Source organism: Nothoprocta perdicaria, unplaced genomic scaffold (genome assembly GCF_003342845.1).
Source record: "Nothoprocta perdicaria isolate Ctin4 unplaced genomic scaffold, notPer1 scaffold_20, whole genome shotgun sequence".
NCBI classification, from domain to species: Eukaryota; Metazoa; Chordata; class Aves; order Tinamiformes; family Tinamidae; genus Nothoprocta; species Nothoprocta perdicaria.
This window is the reverse complement of record NW_020455205.1, coordinates 6862393-6879368: the sequence shown is the minus strand read 5'-3', so window position 1 is coordinate 6879368 and position 16976 is coordinate 6862393. Positions and strand designations below refer to the sequence as shown.

At 40.5% G+C, this 16976-nt stretch overlaps 1 protein-coding gene across 1 annotated transcript; it reads right to left on the bottom strand.

The window, feature by feature from the left end:
* Positions 1 to 129: 129 nt before the first annotated feature.
* On the bottom strand, positions 130 to 16569 carry IVNS1ABP (influenza virus NS1A binding protein). The gene is made up of 15 exons (XM_026037932.1): positions 16469 to 16569; positions 10461 to 10705; positions 9148 to 9262; positions 8640 to 8809; positions 8486 to 8561; positions 7647 to 7820; positions 7035 to 7160; positions 5554 to 5661; positions 3419 to 3545; positions 2996 to 3220; positions 2728 to 2849; positions 2420 to 2546; positions 2202 to 2333; positions 1881 to 2054; positions 130 to 1431 (listed from the first exon to the last, which is right to left on the bottom strand). The coding sequence occupies exons 3-15, from the start codon at positions 9256 to 9258 to the stop codon at positions 1178 to 1180; spliced, it is 1926 nt and encodes a 641-aa protein (XP_025893717.1). The 5' UTR covers positions 9259 to 9262; positions 10461 to 10705; positions 16469 to 16569; the 3' UTR covers positions 130 to 1177.
* Between the last annotated feature and the right edge of the window lie 407 nt (positions 16570 to 16976).

Genomic DNA, 16976 nt, shown 5'->3' with positions numbered 1-16976 from the left:
ATTTCCCAAAAGGTACCTTTAATGTGTTTGCAGCAGCAGCAAGCAGTAAGTGCTAGTTTTGGCACTGGAGTTAGGTGTGCAGCACTACACATTAGACACCAAGTCATCCTACCCAACATTGTTTCCATGTGAATAGAGAAAGTGAACTACAACATAGTACTATGAGCACATACAAAATCATTTGTATTCTAGCACAGTTTCAGCTTGTAATATTAGAAAAATAAACCTAACACCGTTACTAGTCAGATGAATACCTTTTCTTTGCAACAGGAAATAGTTTTAAAAACATGAGAAAAAAAMCAACCCTTTAGCTCTTGTTTTACAAATGTTAGCTCAACCATCATAATAAAACTGCTGTACATAAAGTACCCCCTGCATTTGTCAAAGAGTTGGAGCCAAAATAATTCTTCAATACTAAAAAGTCACAGCTATGTTATGTTCAGGAACTCCATTCAGATCTACTGAAACTTTTGCATATTAACTTACAATACTGTAGCAGAGGCAAAAGCTTAGAAGCTCACGTACAGTGGTAAGTTAGGTGGCCCACTCTGTCTCTATGAACTCCAAGATTGTCTCTTTGCTTCAGTAACCCTTTATCTGCCATTTTCATTTCAACAGACAGAATACTCTGCTGAGTATATAAAAACTGTTATAAAAAGGCAATCGTAAAAGATTAGGTATTGGCAGGCATGTCAGCGTTTTTAATAAAAAAAATAGCCATTATATCTATTTAAATAAGGCTTCTTGTTACAGATTGTTCCAGTTACTGAAGAAAAACAAGGCTTGATGAAACAACTAACTACCCCCCAAAAAAACCCCTTACACTTCCTGCCCCGTAGACACATTCTACAGAAAAAAGTCATTTATTGTGCAAAGTGGCAAAACAAACACTGGGGGAAGCTCCTGAAATGATATGCCCAGTCTAGTTTCTCTTGCAATATCTTCAAAATCTTTAAAAAAGGAAAATCTAAAACAAAATTCTAAGATGCACAAAAACCCTTCATCTTGGTATTCTTTCCAAAACAAGTATGTACAGCACATTAATATGCAATATGCAAAAGCTCTGTGTTGCTGTTGGCAACATCTAGGCCCACCCCCACCCTATACACAAGTGTACCTCTACTAAAACACAATTACATCACTAAGCCTGTTAGTTTGAAAAGGGAACGTAAATCACTTAAAACTTGAAATTCTTTGTGTAGGGGCTCCATTCGTTTGATTCCAGGTTGTAGACTTCCACGGTGTTGAGGAACTCGTTGCCGTCAAAGCCCCCCACGGCGTAGATGGTGTTTGCCACGGTGGTGATGCCGGCGTTGCTGCGGGGTGTTGTCATGCTGGCCATCATCCTCCACTCGTTTGTAGCGGGGTCGTACATCTCCACGCAGCTCACTGCGTGAGAGCCATCAAAGCCTCCACCAACGAAGAGTTTCCCTAGCAGAAGGAAAGAAAATGGCTGCTTAACTGCGAGGCAACAAGCACGTCACCAAATACAGAGCATCTTCAAGGTGGCAAACTAAGCCAAAACAAGTGAATTTAAGATTTCCTGTGATAAATCTTTGCTGGATTCAGGTTCTGAAGTTACAGCAGGAACCTGCTTTGCTTCTCTTAATAATTAGAACTGTTGCACCTCCTCAGCAATAATTTCAGCCAGGTCCAGATTCTGCATGAGCAGAAGCTGCACAGTGCAATTTTTGAAAAGGAATACCTCAAAAATGAAGTTCTTCCATTCTCTGRTTACGGTTTTTGATTTTATTGAAGGGACAGTTTCTTCCTGAACCCTCTCCTCCCTGGCAAGCAACACAGCTTTGCCTCTGCTCACACTGGAGCTTAACGCGTCAATGTTCCCRGCGCACAAGCGGCCACGCGAGCGCRGCGCCTACCATCGTGCACAGCCACGCCAGCCCCGCGCCGCGCCACRTTCATGGGCGCGAGCAGCGTCCACGTGTTGTTCTCTGGATTGTAGCGCTCCACGCTGCTCAGGCAGTTCCACGACTCTGCTCCTCCAATTATATACAAATACCCACCGAGCTCACAAACTGCAGACTGATGTCTCCCTACAAAGCAAAAGCCACGAGTTACCGCCAGCCACTGCAGGCCCACACTAACCACAGCGTTTGAAACTTAAGASATTTCATCAAGAGATCTGCAGTTTTGCCATAGTCCCTCCTCCCTCCCCACCTTAAACCTTGCAACAAACTCACGGATATTAAGGGGGGCACAGCTTGTCCAAGATTTTGTTACTGGATCAAATACATCACAGTTCTTAAGTCCCTTTTGACCATAAGGATCCGAACCACCGACAATGTACAGCTTTCCATTCAGGGCACATACGCCTGTTCACATAAATAAAAAACCCAAGTAAGCTGGTAAGTTAAGTAAGGGGCGAGCATGGACAGACAGTCAGCTGCAGATCCATTACCTGCATTGCAGCGATTGGTCCTCAGTTCTGGAACAGGAGTCCAGTCATCTATTTCTGGCTCATACATTTCTCCACAGCTCAAGTCATCCGAGTGACCATTTGACCCACCCACAACATACAGCTGACCCTACAATGCAAGAAATAAGCATCTGTTTAACATGCTAAAAAGCAATTCAACTCATCACTTTATTAACCTTACTATAATAAAGCACCTTCTGTTGCTATTCTTATTAAGTTTGCCACGTTTATCCCTCCTACTTAATTGATTTACATAACTGAACATTTTCACATCTCCACCCACCACATACCATGAGAACTGCCATTTGGAATCGAGCTCTTGGTGTTCTCATGGGTGCGATGAAAGTCCAAGAGTCCTTCTGCGGATCATAGCACTCCACGGTGCGCAAACACTCCTCTCGGTTATACCCGCCTAAAGCCAGAAGCAAAAGGTCAGACGGTATCAAATTTCCAAAAAACAATTGCTTGGAAGCTAAAGAACACTGCCTCTGTAAAACAGAAAACGCTGTTTATAGAAAACCAATTGAGCAGGTGGTTTTAAAGAACTCTTTCTTTTACCTGCAGCTATGAGCTTGCCATTAAGCTCAGCTGTCCCCAGTCCCGACCGGGCGTACTGCATAGGAGCCATGGGCTTCTCTACGACATCGCTGGGCTGCAGCTCGAAGCTGAGGCTCTTGAGCAGGCGCGGGGTGCTCGTGGGCGAGCTCTGCGGGCTGCTGCGCCCGTGCAGGAATATCACGCACAGCACACCGTYCAGAACAGCGAGACACAGGTACGTATTACCTGCAGCCAGGAGAAAGGTAACCACATGTAATCATGCTTTAAACCAATAGCACCCAGGGACTTCTTGGAGATGCAAAAGATTAACAGATCCTGGAGAGTCTTAGAGATGCTAAAGGGGATCCCTAGTGTATATGGGGTGGTAAACACACAATACTAAACATCTTAGCCAAACAAAACAAAAAAGACTCAGATACTCACTTGATGTTTTCTCTGAAGCAATGATTTTCCATTCATGTTTAGGACTCTGAACAGTAGCATTTGGAGAAAGACTTCCAGAGGAGCTGCTACTTATCTGCTTGTGATCRTTCTCACGTGGTGGCTTTTTCTGCAAAATCAAAAGGCAGGTACAGAAACCTAGCCAGAAACCTTCTACCTTCACTTCTGTGAGCTTTTCAAGAAAACGCTAACTACCGCCTCTGCAGAGCATCGTGCATAGCACACCTACAATAGAACAGAACATCTGACCAACCTTCTCAACAACAGTGCCTGAGAACATCCTATGTTTCGGTGCTTGTTGCAGCCTCTGATCACTGCTTCTGTTCTGCCACACTCTGACTAGAAATCACTTTCAATTCCTGGACAAGTCAAGTATGCATTATTATTGGAATTTTAGATGTAAGAAAAAACCTACACCCATTTAGACAAAAATGATTTACAAGCTAGAAGCCTAACTTGCAAGCTCTTCCTCTGGAACATAATGCCACTTGCAAGTGAATTAACTATTCTCTTCATCCCTTGAAGACAAATTATTTTTGCCTCAGTTCCTCTCTCTGCTCAGATTAGCTGTTTCTTGGATTTTACTCCTTGTACGTCCCATCAACAGGAGAGCTCTAATTTCTTTCTTCAGTTTAATTTATATTGTAGTTTACACTATTTTGCTAATTTAAGAGAGAAGCAGAAGTAAAAATCTGCATCTCCATCATTTTATTTGTAACATTATAAAAACCAGATTCCATGAAGTGCACATGATTTTATAGAAATTGCCATAAAGACATTTTATCATCAGTTTACCATGTAACTCATACTTCTCCACATATGGTGATTTATGGCAATTTGACACTCCACAACAATTTGACACTCAGTTCAGAGATTCAGAATGACAGAACAATCTACCTGTGAGTAGATTTTTGTTATTTCTGAATCTTCATCCAATTCACAGCATATTCTCCTACCCTTAAATTGCTTTTCCAGGCCATTATCTATAGTTTTTAGTAACTCTCTTGACTGTTGAAGGTTTCCAAAATTTGGATGCAGGTTTCCAAAATTGGCAATTCTTCTTAGGATAGAGGCGGGGGTGAAAAAAGAGGGGGGAGGGGGAGAGAACTCCTGATCTCCTTTCTGAAAATAATTTTTTGAAAGTCCATCTATCAGCTTCTAAGAATTAAATGAATAGCATCCAAACTTATGACATCTGTAAAAGTTTGTTATAAATATTTAAGACAAGCAGAAGATGAGCTGGCTCTTCCTTTTCATTTCTTTTCACATCTAAAACCCATACTCCTAGATGGAGAGTATTTTTACATRAACAATTTACTAAAAAACAAACAAGAGAATACCTTAAGGAACGTGCTTTCATACTAGCACATTCCTCCATTATCAGTTAAAACATTAACATAAAGTTGCTTTTAGCTCTCAACATAAGTTTGTAGAGAGCAACTGTTAATTTAGATCCATTAGCCCTTGTTTCTTCTTTGTTTCTTAGGCAGCTTGTTGTGCTAAGCTGTTTTGCAGGAGCTGGGAAGCAGCACTGTAGCAGCTGGAGTGCCTGACCCCCAGCATTGCCTCCAGAAGCAGTAATTTGTAAACAAGTCAAAGCATCAGCCACCTCCAAGCCAGCAATTATCTACTGCTGCTTTTTCAAGTCTCACCTACACACTGTTAGTAAATCTTAATAAGAAGGATGCATGTGGGAATCTAAAGGATTAGAACTTATGTCTATAATGTTTCTCTATGACAAAATTTTAACAACTACATAAACTATTTGCATAAACGGGCATACTGCCAGCCAAACAGTCCATGACTCTCTTCAATTGCTTAAGTATGATTTCCTATACATCTCTACTGARCTGCATAAGCTCTTGCTATAGCTGACTGCTTCACTACCTTTTCTTTCTTGTGACAGCCTAAGGTTGAGTTTGAAGCCTGAAGCACTCTCTTTCGGAAGCGCTCTCTCYGTTTCTGTCTGGTGAACCAACTAGACGCCTCCAGTCGTTTTGAGAAAAACATATTTCACCATTAAAGCTACTCTCTACTTGCTGTAAGACACAAAACTACATGAGTTGTAAACTGCTCCAGTCTCCCTGAGGTTACCTCAGACTGTCTGCAATTGGTACCTGCACAAACTGAATGTGGTCATCATCACTGCCATACACCTCAGCCTGTCCATCTAGCAGATTTCCATCAAGCAGCTTGTGATCAGCTGAGTAGTACAGCGTTTGAACCTGCAAAAACAACAACAGAATACCCATGTGGCTACTGTCTCCAGTGCTACTCAGCTACAGGCAGATTACAAAAGGCAGGCACCAGCATACTTCTCGTCATCTCATCTCAATCTAGCAGAATGACAAAACTAAAAGGAAGCAGATGTCATGGTGGCAATCTTCAAACACTGGATGAAGGCTCCTTGCTTTCTCGGCTTGAAAGAAATCTTCATTTTCCAAGGACTTCTACTGTTTTTCCAGCACAGAAACATTAGACAGGCAAGATGCACATTAATTTGCAGAATTATATACATTCATCATCTCATGCATCATTTCTGTTATCCCCGCAAAAACAAATTTTCAGCTTTGAAAGATACATATATTTATCTTGATCAAAAGAGAAGCCAACAGTGGACTCTAAAAGAATGGTACGTATGGGGTTGAGGGAAGACAACACGAATTTAAGGACTGGAGAAACTGTTGTCTGTGACTAGACTTCAGATGCACGCATTTCAATGAAATGCATCTGAATTTCCATATGGTAAATTAAAACTTTTAAAGAGAGTTATTCCAACACATGAAAATATATGACAGTATCAAATATACTTCTGCTTATACAAAAGGGTTTTGAAGGCCTATCATAACTGTTACAACAAATGGGAAAAAAGGTGATGTTTCATGGATTTTTTTTAAGTGAAGTCCACTTTTTTTCCAGCCAATTAAAAATTGAGATTCCCCACTACTTTTTTTTTCCATTAAAAATTGCCCAGGCTACATCTATTATGAGTATTCTAAGTCATTTAACAACACACAACTTTTAAAATAGCATATCCTGTAAAGGAGTAAGTAAACACCATTAAATCATCATCATCGTTCTCTGCCCACAGCGGATTTTCTTAGGAGAACTGGGGCAGGACTGCTGCTTCTGTACGTGTCAATACACTTGAGGTTTCTTCTTGGTTCTTCAGCCTTGGTATCCTAGTTTTGTTAATAAACCTATGGGGAGATAAATCAACGGGGAGGAACAACCATTAGAAGCTTTTACCTACTTCTCATTTACAAGCAAAACCTGCAAAGGAAAACATCAAGAATCTACAGCCAGTTTCAGTACCACCTCCCCAATTCTAGAGCAAGATACATGCCACTTTGAAGTTACTAATCAGCAAACAGTGAGCAAAAAAGGAAAGCAGAAGACCAGACTGAACAGTTCATTCAGCTCACCTGAACACCCCCCCAGTTTCTCAGCTTAGGGTACCTACAGTAAAATTTAAATTCTTTAGGGTCATAGTTAAAAAAAAAAAGGTGGGGAAAAACATGGAAAAAAATGAAGAAAAAAAGGGGATCATCCTTCATATTGATTTAAGGTGCTTAATCCCATTTTCTTAAAGACTAACCTCTTCCATCAGCTCTTCCAGGCTGTCTCCATTCTCCCAGATGCTGCGCTGTACCCAGTTGATTACCTTTGTGTATAATTTGCCGTTGCTGGGTAGGCCAACATTGTCTTCAAGCATTACTTCAAGCTTGAATTATAAGATGAAAGGAAGTGAATTACTGAATAATTTACTGCATAGTTTTTACCCTTATAATTTTAGCATACTGTATTTTACAGAGTGAGCATTATCGTTAAAAGAATACTCTCCCTTTACTGCAAAGCTAGAAAACACCGTCTACTAGGGACTTTCTACCTATGCTGCAGCAAACAGAAAACATGTTTATGTACAACTGCAGTTACATTTTATACTCCCTAAGAAAGCATGGACAGTATATGTCTTCCATATATATGTCCATATCCATATGAGTATATGTCTCGCTTAGCTTTATGCCAGCGAGAATTTTAAGGAAATCAAGAAATCCCATGTTGTTGTTATAACTCAGAATACACAAWGTTTTTCTAAGCTGTAATAGTGTCATGATTCTTTGGGTTGTTATATAGAAATATAATTTTTTAATCTCCTTCCCTCCAGCAGAATCATGAGCCAAAAATAATCCTACAGACTTAAATTTACCTTTAACCGCGGAAGTTTGAGAAATTCCTCCTGTTCTGAAATACGTAAGAGATGTTCCTGAATGTAGCCATCAATCTTGCCCAACAAACGTGAGTCTCCCATGGAACTTGCAAAGTTTCGGTAAGAGATGCAGCTCTGAATATCCATCTTGGAGAGCAAGTAGTCACCACAAACCTGCCAGGAAACACGGCTGCACTGTAACTTACAACTAGGCAAGAATTTTACATGTTTAAATTACCCATTCCAGAGTTTGTTGTAGTTTGTCACCCAAACAGCACTGTTACCTACCACGAGAACAAGCACAAGTTGAAAGAAAAGAGTAATACATATGTAGTAACTACATTTTACACACACACACACACACACGCTTTTCTTTAAAACACCTATTCAAAACTCTTTTCCATATTTAGAAGAAGATACCGGGTTAAAGGCATTCCACTTGTAACAAGAGGATATGATTGAGAGCTTGTGGATTATTCATTTTTCATATATGACAGACACAGACTTATCCAGGTCTAATTATGCCCTGCACAAGAACCAAGCACACCGCTTGGCATCAACTTGACTGGTTACATAACTAGTTATGAGTGAACATGTTTTGTTTGTAGTGGTGCATAAATACAAAACTTTACATCAGTGAGCTTTCCAGCAGAAAGGTAACAGGAGAAGGATTACGTACTGGCAGCACTCAAATCAATTCTATGGTGCTGAATAGCTGAGAAAGGTTAGCCGATAAGCACTTCGACAGAAAAATCAACTTTTTTCCAATTAAGCATCAAAAACATGGCCTATCTGCTCTCAGAGAGGAGAACAGGTCTCAGGAAGGCTGAAAGTTGTACCTGCTTAACTCTCTCCATCTTCAACTTCTTTGCTGCAGAGTATACATCTTTCACTAATTCTTTATCAGCTTTCAACCTGTTGAGGAAAATTCACTTAGTTATTTTGATTTTTAATTAATATCTACTCCATTTAATTTCTCAGAAAAATACTTACTGAGCAGTATAGGCATAATTCAATAAAACTTCAACAGCTTCTGGATTGAGATCATCAAACTTAACATGAGAAACCCCATGAGAATCACTGTCACTATTGAAGATTTCAAACAGGTAGGGACTACAGCAAGCTAGCACAGCTCTGTGTGCCAGCATCTCATGTCCACACACCTATGTATAAAACACAGCAGAAACCCACAGGATGGTAAGAATTTTATAACATACACTATCAAAGCAGTATAAGGGCATACCCTATATGAATGTCACAGGTCAATCAGTTTTTAAAATCAATGCTCAATACTATCTTCAGTTTACTTCAGATAGCTGAAAAAAATGCAATGGTTTCACTTCTCTGATCAAAGCAGCATATAAATACACATATACACATATCTATTTTAATGTATCTTCCAGAAAAAAATGGGTTCTAAAATCTCATGTCTCAATCAATACAAAAATATGGCATAAGTAAGAAAAGCCATTCAACTTATATTTAGTAAGAAAAGAATTACCTGGAGTCTAACATCACAGAACTGACCACTTTTACGTAAGGCATTTAATTTGGCAACAGATGATTCAATGAAATTTTCATCTTCAAACATCAAATATCCATTAGGAATCATTTTGCTGTTCATTTGGAAAAAAAAAATAGGTAAACTTCAAATATATATTTTGCTTCAATATTAAAGTACTATTAATATGTGTTTCTCACAAAAACATTGATAAGAACTTTTTCAAATAAAACATCTATTTACTAAAGAAAAGCCTAGAATGGCACCACCCCTATTGAGGACTGCTGACAACAATCCTGCATTGACAGAGATGGCCTGGAATGAGACAGGTCATAACTTTTAATGTGTCCACATCGCATCAGTAAATTTCAAAAATACAAACTAGTTGTTGAGCATACGCTAGCCCCGTGGGAACAGGCTGGGAATCATACATTACATAAAATGCTTTATTCCCCTTCATAAGATCAGATTTAGTAGATTCAGCACTTTTCTGCTCACTCAGTGAAAATTGTCAGTGTCCAAACTCATTTTTTGCATGGACCTAAGAAAACAGCTATGTTGAGTATTGTAAGAATTGTCAAGCAAAGTAAAGTAGCAGCTATTAAAATCCAAACCAACATTCATCCATGCAGCTGTCAGAATAATGGCTTAACTCATGATTTTTAGCTACTAAAATATCAACAAAGAATATCAACAAAACTTCAAGTGAAATGTATTCTCAGCATTTATTTTTAGTCATTCTGAAGTTAACAAAAACTTCATCTGAAAAATCTCACCCATATACAAAAACATACCACCTCAGCCAGATGGGAGCTGGAAAGGTTTTGCTAGAAAAAAATGCACTTCACAAGCAGGGAGCTAAATTAAGAACACTAAAATGCGACTCCTGAAGGGGTAGCACCTAAGAAGACCTATGGATTTGAAATAAACGTCATAAGTTTAAGTTGCTACCAGCAATATGAAAATTTCTCAACAATTTTACAAGAAAGACTAGGTGGTATACCCTCAATACTTGCAACGATCTACATTTCCAACTGAAGTTTAAGAAAAATTCTAAGGACAGCCCAAGAGAATTGCATGCGTGCGCGCACACACACACACACACAAAAAAAAAACAAGCTCTATGCAAAATAATTCCAGCTTTAATCCACTTATTTTGACTTGCTACAGAAAGCATTTGGCACTGAAATAGTCACTTAGAAAAATTTTAGTTTGCACACATTTTCACTTGTATTTCAAAACAAAACTAGAGTAACAGAATTTGAACAAAATCTTCCCTTTTGCATACGCAGCTCACAGTAGCATTAACTTACCTAATTGTATTACCGTAAATCTATAACTGGGAGATCTTAAAATAATCCAATGGTTTCACTTTGTTTAGACGGAGCACTTTAGTGTCAGTATCTTCTGATAGGGAAGATGTTTGTTGACATGCAAGCAGACGTGTCTTTGCAGCTGCTATATGGGGTTCCAAAACTATCAGGCTTGAAGATGATGTAATGAAAGTCCTTAAGAGCTATAGACATGAATTTCTTCTGTGGTAATCATGCATCGTAATCTGTAACAAAAGAGAAATTATTAAGTAAAGATAAAAAATATTTGTAACATGCATTTCAAATGGAACTTCAATAGTCTCTTAAATATGTTTTTGTCACAAACAAATGAAATAGGTTCTTCCATACTGACAGAGATAAATTCTCATGTGTAACCAATTCCATTCTTATGTGTATCTCACAGAAGCAAGATAGTTGCTAAACAGATATTTAGAGAAAAACATTAAAACAGATGAATCCCGTTCTAGACAATTCCTATCAACTCTAACCTTTAGCACTTCTATTATCTCAATCATTATCACTTGCTTACACAAGTTGGTAACTCTAAAGTAACACCACAAAAGTTACCAAATTTAAAAACAAAAACAAAAAACAATCCATATACCTCATGCCTTTTGCTCTTCCCTGCACTTGTATCTTTTACTGATAGTGCCTAAAATGGGCTGATTAAGGACATGTCTGAAATGACCAAGCATTTCTCCATTTCTCCCTAGTACTTAAGTATTTAAWAAATAAATAAATAAATAATAAAAAGGTCAGAAACTACTGTTTTCTAATGCAGCTTTACAGAAAACAAACAAACAAACAAAAAAAAACCCCACAAGGTCTCTAACACCCTGCAAGCACAATTTTTAGGCGCATTGAAGCGGTACTTGGAGTTGTGGTTGATAAGTTGATTCCAAATCCTGCCTCTGGTGAGTGCTTTTGCTGGACTTTTCCAGAGGGGAGGAGAAGGGCAGGAGCAGTGGGGAGGGTGCAGGCAATGAACAGGCACTCTGGAGCTTCTCCAACCCTGATCCTGCTGCAGGAAAGTCCTGCCCACCTCATCCCCTGTGCTCCCTTTGGAGCTCCACAACTATATTTGTATCTGCACATTAAATGCCACGTTGGGAATCAAGTTTCCTAAGAACAGGCACAACTCACTTCTCAGCAAAAGTTAAAAGTCATCCATGTTGTAAGAAGAGAGTGCCACTACTTTAATGCCTGGCCAGCACGTAGGATAGTTTTGTCAGGAATTGAAGCTGGTGCAGTCTCCACATAGATGGGCTGGGCAGGCACGAGACAGTAATTCTCAAGAGCAGTAGAGGGCATCATTTGAAAATGTACTCTCCCAGTCAGCACCAAAAAAGTAGTTTTCTTTCTTAAGAACTTCAATCTTTAATATTTGAATCAGTAGATAGAAAAATCAGGTAGATTCAGGTAGAAAAAAATGTTAAAATTCAAATTTGGCTACTAGAATTGGTATGAACACATGCATATAAAGGAGAAAAACAGTCACCCTAGAGCAAGCAGTGGCATCAAATTGTAAAATTATATCCCTASTGCAGCAAACACTATTGAAACACTATCCTGGAGACTACAACTTTAATGTCTGCATACTTTGTTAAGAGAAAGTTTCTATACATTTCCTATACATAACCCTTAAGTCAAAGTATGAAACTGAGGTCTATTTACCAAATATTATGTAACTGTAAGTATCTGGAAGTCAGCACTTCCCCTCTCCTTGGTTCAACTGCTGTGGCTTTTTCCATTTCTAAAGCAAACAGAACGTTTCACTTCTTGAAAACAGAAGCAAGGTGTCTGATGCCTGTGCTCTCCCCAAAGATTCAATTCATTTGAAACAACCTATTTTTCAAAGATACAGGGATATTATTTCAACACAAATGCTGCAATGAATCAACTTGAAAAACATTGTATTTCTTCAGTACTACCCAGAAAGAAACAAGATAATTGTTTCTTTACACCTTTGATCTTCTAAACTATAATTTCAGATGTTAAAAATCTCATTTCCATTACAGCTCTACTCAGCTATGATTTCTATTCAGCTATGGCAAGACTTATTTAATCAAATGCAAAGTATAAAAGATTTTTAAAAAAAGAAAGCAGAGAGAAATTCTTAATTCCATAARCTTCACTACATAATCTACACATGACCAGAACTAATCTGGCAAAGAGTTCAAGCCAAGCTGGCTATCACTTGCTTCCTTCTCAGCACTAACCTCTCAGAGGAGGTTGTGGTGGTGTTTACAGAGGTCCATAACAAATGAAATGTTTATTGCTGTATCATCCAGAGACACGAGCTACACATGCACTGCATGGTATACTTCTCCATTCAACAGCCATTCCTAAGGAAAAGGCGTTAAATAGCCATATGAGGCTATTGATTTCAAATTATATGACAATTATCCAAAAWTTTCAATTAAATTCCAGAATCACCCTCAGTCAGTAAATCATCCTCTGGACATGTTTTACATGTTTTGCATATTTTACCATAAAAAAGAAATTTATTTCATCTATAGTGTTGCAGTTTGCCCAGTATACTTCCATATGACCTTCAAAGCCATTGAAAATAATTCTCCATTGGAACGTGTGTGCGTGTATTCTGTATTCAGGAACCTTATATTCTCCATTGAAACACAAACACATATCTATGTGTGCACATATATGTGTGTATGTGTACATATATATGTGTGTGTGTGTGTGTGTGTGTGTTTAAGTGTGTGTGTGAGTATTTTGTATTCAGGAATCTAATATTATTGCCTAATCTGAACATGCAGGAATATGAAACTCAATGTTATTTCTACAGCATTTCAACACTGCTTGGTGTCAATAGCTAATACTGGCTTTTGCATCTAATATTATTCAAAATGGGCACTAAATAATATAAGCATATTCAATATTGCTCATGCTTTTCTTTTTGCCTTGGTATATTATCACCAAGGTAACTGTTCTAATTGGTCAGAGTTCAATGAAAACCCTGCATATTCTGTACTAGAAGCTATAAAGAGATTTGACAAATGCCTTTYTAGAACTATCTTTCTAAAACGTAAATAACTTTCACTAACTATTTTATTTGATTTTTGCGTGTTTTCTTCTAGCACACTGCATTGTGTGTTGACAGCAGTTTTATAGCAATTGTTCCTGATTTTTCGACTAAGCATTATTTCAGATCACTAAACTAAATATGAAGTCTGGTGCTTCTGAAATTATTACTTTTCAAACATCACCAAAGTACAGCTATTGAAACCTACAGAATCAACCTTCTAGAACCTGAACAGCAAATTTCATTTAGGACATTTTTCACTTGGGAGCAGGCCTATTCCCTGCCCTTACTTTTAAAAGGAAACAAAAGCACTGAAGTTATACATAAACTTAGGGTTGGCATTCTAGCTTAACACTGAAGATTAGCACTGCCATTCTTCGGAGGCACCACGTTCCACCAAGGCGCAGTGCTGCTAAGTATAACACTGCACGAGATTCAGAGAGGACAGCAGCCCTGAAATGCTCACGCGGTCATTCAGCACTACTGCTGCAGCCAAGCAGTCAAATTACTGCCCAGGTGCTAGATGAGGGCATAAAAACAGCTTTTTAGTCCAAATATCTGTAAGTTTTCTTAAATACTGATGTGCACATATTGAGATTTTTTATTTTTTGTATGTGTCAGCAGATCATAAAAGAACCACAGCCCATGTATCTCACACACACACACACACACACACACACAGACACACACACACACTAAGCAACACAGATTTACTGCAGGTTACTAACTTCCAAAGGTAAAATTTACCCTTCCACATTTATTTTTTTCCAGTTAAATTTAAATATATTCAAAGAAACTCTTAGAAAGACTTATTTAAATAACTGTAACACTAAGACTTCTCATCCTCTTTAAACATAACTTACAGATATAAGTACCACCAAACTGTTCAGACAGCTACATGAGCAAATTAATATTATTATTACCATTTACATAGTTCATTGTATTTAGAATTTCAGATCCTCTCCCCCATTTTTTACACAGTATTTCACTGTAGAAAGCACTCCAACATTWGGAAAAGTGGTGAATGATTACTGCTACACTCTCCAAGTACTTCAGTTATCACCATCTAGGACTCTCCACTATAAATCCAGGAATGGCTTTATATATAATGTAGTACAAGYTATAATCTCAGATGAGGTACCAAGATGACAGGTCCCAGGGCAAGTGTTGAGATAGAAGACAATATCCCTATTTCCTAACAAGACAGACAAGGTCGCTTTATGCTTCCGCCTAACCAAAGATTCTCATGCTTAGTATATTCCATTAGTGCTTTTCATGTGTTGAATTTGGTTAAAAAAAATTAAAAAGCATTTTTGCTTTTGCTTTAGTGACCATTTTGCAAGAGCTGCTTTTTATCAGATTAAAGTATTACCTCAAACTCAGTATTGAAACATTACATTGGGGAAAGTGCTTTTTAATCTTTCCATTTGAAGACCGATACCTGTTGATTATGACTGACACTTTAACACTTGTTGATACAATGAGGGGAAAAAAAGAAGAATTTAACACCACAGCTTCCAGAGAAACACTTGAGAGCCACTTGCCAGCAGCMGAGGCTACGTCACAAGAAATGTAGGTCAGAGCAAGGGCTACTTGCATACCGCTACCTGCATCAAAATACAAAACCAGGAATTCTCAGAAATGTCCCTTCTTAGATTTACATTTATTTATGGCAAAAATGCACGATTTTTCTTTGTGTTTGAATTTTCGTTACGGCAGAATATTATGGGCTAAACCATACTGCACACCACAGCTCAGGCTCAGCTTCGTTACATTGATCATTTAAAACAAAGACTAACAGAATTTGCATGAATCTTGCTTTGCACATTTATGTTTCCAGTATTTTCCACTAGAGGTTTGGTCTCACTGGTAAGACTTGTTAATGAAATGGTTATTCCAGTGCTTTATAAACTGCTTTATCTGTGTTCCCCTCCCCGGCCCCAAAGCATGGAGGAGGAGGAGGAGGGAATCTTTGCTATCAGTGGCCAAGTCTGAAGGCAGAGAAAAGTACTACATGTTTTCTTTTTTTTTTCTGAAATCTTTAATATTTAGACCAAGTAAATGTCTTACTCGGACTAGCCTCTAAAAAGAGCAAGGATACAGTGTTCTTTTAAAACACACATTTATATTTGCAGGCTTAAAAAAAAAAATACCAGAAGCAGTCCAAATGGTAACCTTCTAGCACTGGCAGCTACCACAGCTGTAACACACCAGCTTCCCAGTTCATTTTCATTTTTAAATGATCTCTCTTCCTTTCATATGGCTTTCCTCTTCCTGCTCACGCACCCCACAGCCCTTCGAAAGTTTGTCAGACAGCCATCAAAAAAAGCTTTTTTCCCCTCCACCCGAGAAGTTCTTGTTTTTCCCCCCATTTAAATGCACCTCAAAAGCTGTAGCTGCAACAAGCAAAATTAGATCTATTTAGAGGGGCTTAAGTCTATTTTCTTAATTGGAAAATATTCCTCGGCTGCTGCATCCTGAGCTTGTTTTGTGGCTTAGAAACATATATTTATATTAAAGCGCCCTCGGCGCGACACATCGCTCCATGCTGTGGGATCTGTGGCTCTGCGGGGACGCGGCACGGAGGGGACAGGGCTCCCGCACGCTCCCTGCCTGCGGGACAAGGGCAGCGGAGCCTCCTCTCGACGAACCCCTGTAGTTAAGGGGCAGCGACTGCGCGCTCCGTGCCCTGGCCCTCCTCCCTCCTCCCTGCCGGGGTCCCGCGCACGTTACGCGCCCCAACCGCCGCGTTTTGGCCGCCGCGGAAGACGGCGCCCCCCCCGCCCCCCCCATCCCTTCCCTTGGCGGCGGCGCGCGGCAGGGCGCGCGCGGAGCGTGACCTTGGCCCGGGCGCCGCTCCCGCCGCGCCGCCCGCCCGGCGGGATCCGGGCGGCAGAGCGGAGCAAGGCGCCGCGCGGCGGGGCGCCCCGAGGCGGCTCCGTACCTGGTGCCTCGCAGCGCAGACGACGCTGTTCATATTGGGGGTGTCCAGGCTGCGAGCGAGGCCGGCGCGGGATGTCAGCCGCGGGCGGGCGGGCACGCGGAGGGGAGAGGAGAGGGAGAAGCAGCGGGGCAGACAGGCAGGGAGAGAGGCGCGGCGCGATGCGGGGCCCTCACACGCCGCTCCCGAGCGGCGGCAGCAGCACCAGGAGCGCAGGAGGCGACGCGGAAACCCGGCAGGACGCAGCGCTCCGCCCCGTATCCCTCCGCCGCGGGCGGGCGGGCGAGGCGGCCGCGATCACTCCGCAGCGAGCAGGGAGTGCCGCCGCGCCCGCCCCGCGCCCCAGAGGAAGGTGCTGTGGGGCGGGGGAAGAGGAGGAGAGGAGGCGGCAGGCGCGGCCCGGCCCGGCCCGGCGCCCTGTGATGGCCGCCGCGGTGGGGCGGTGCTGCCCGGCGCGCCGCCAAAGCGGCAACATGGTGGCCTGAGAGAGGCGCGCGCGCGGGCCAGAAAC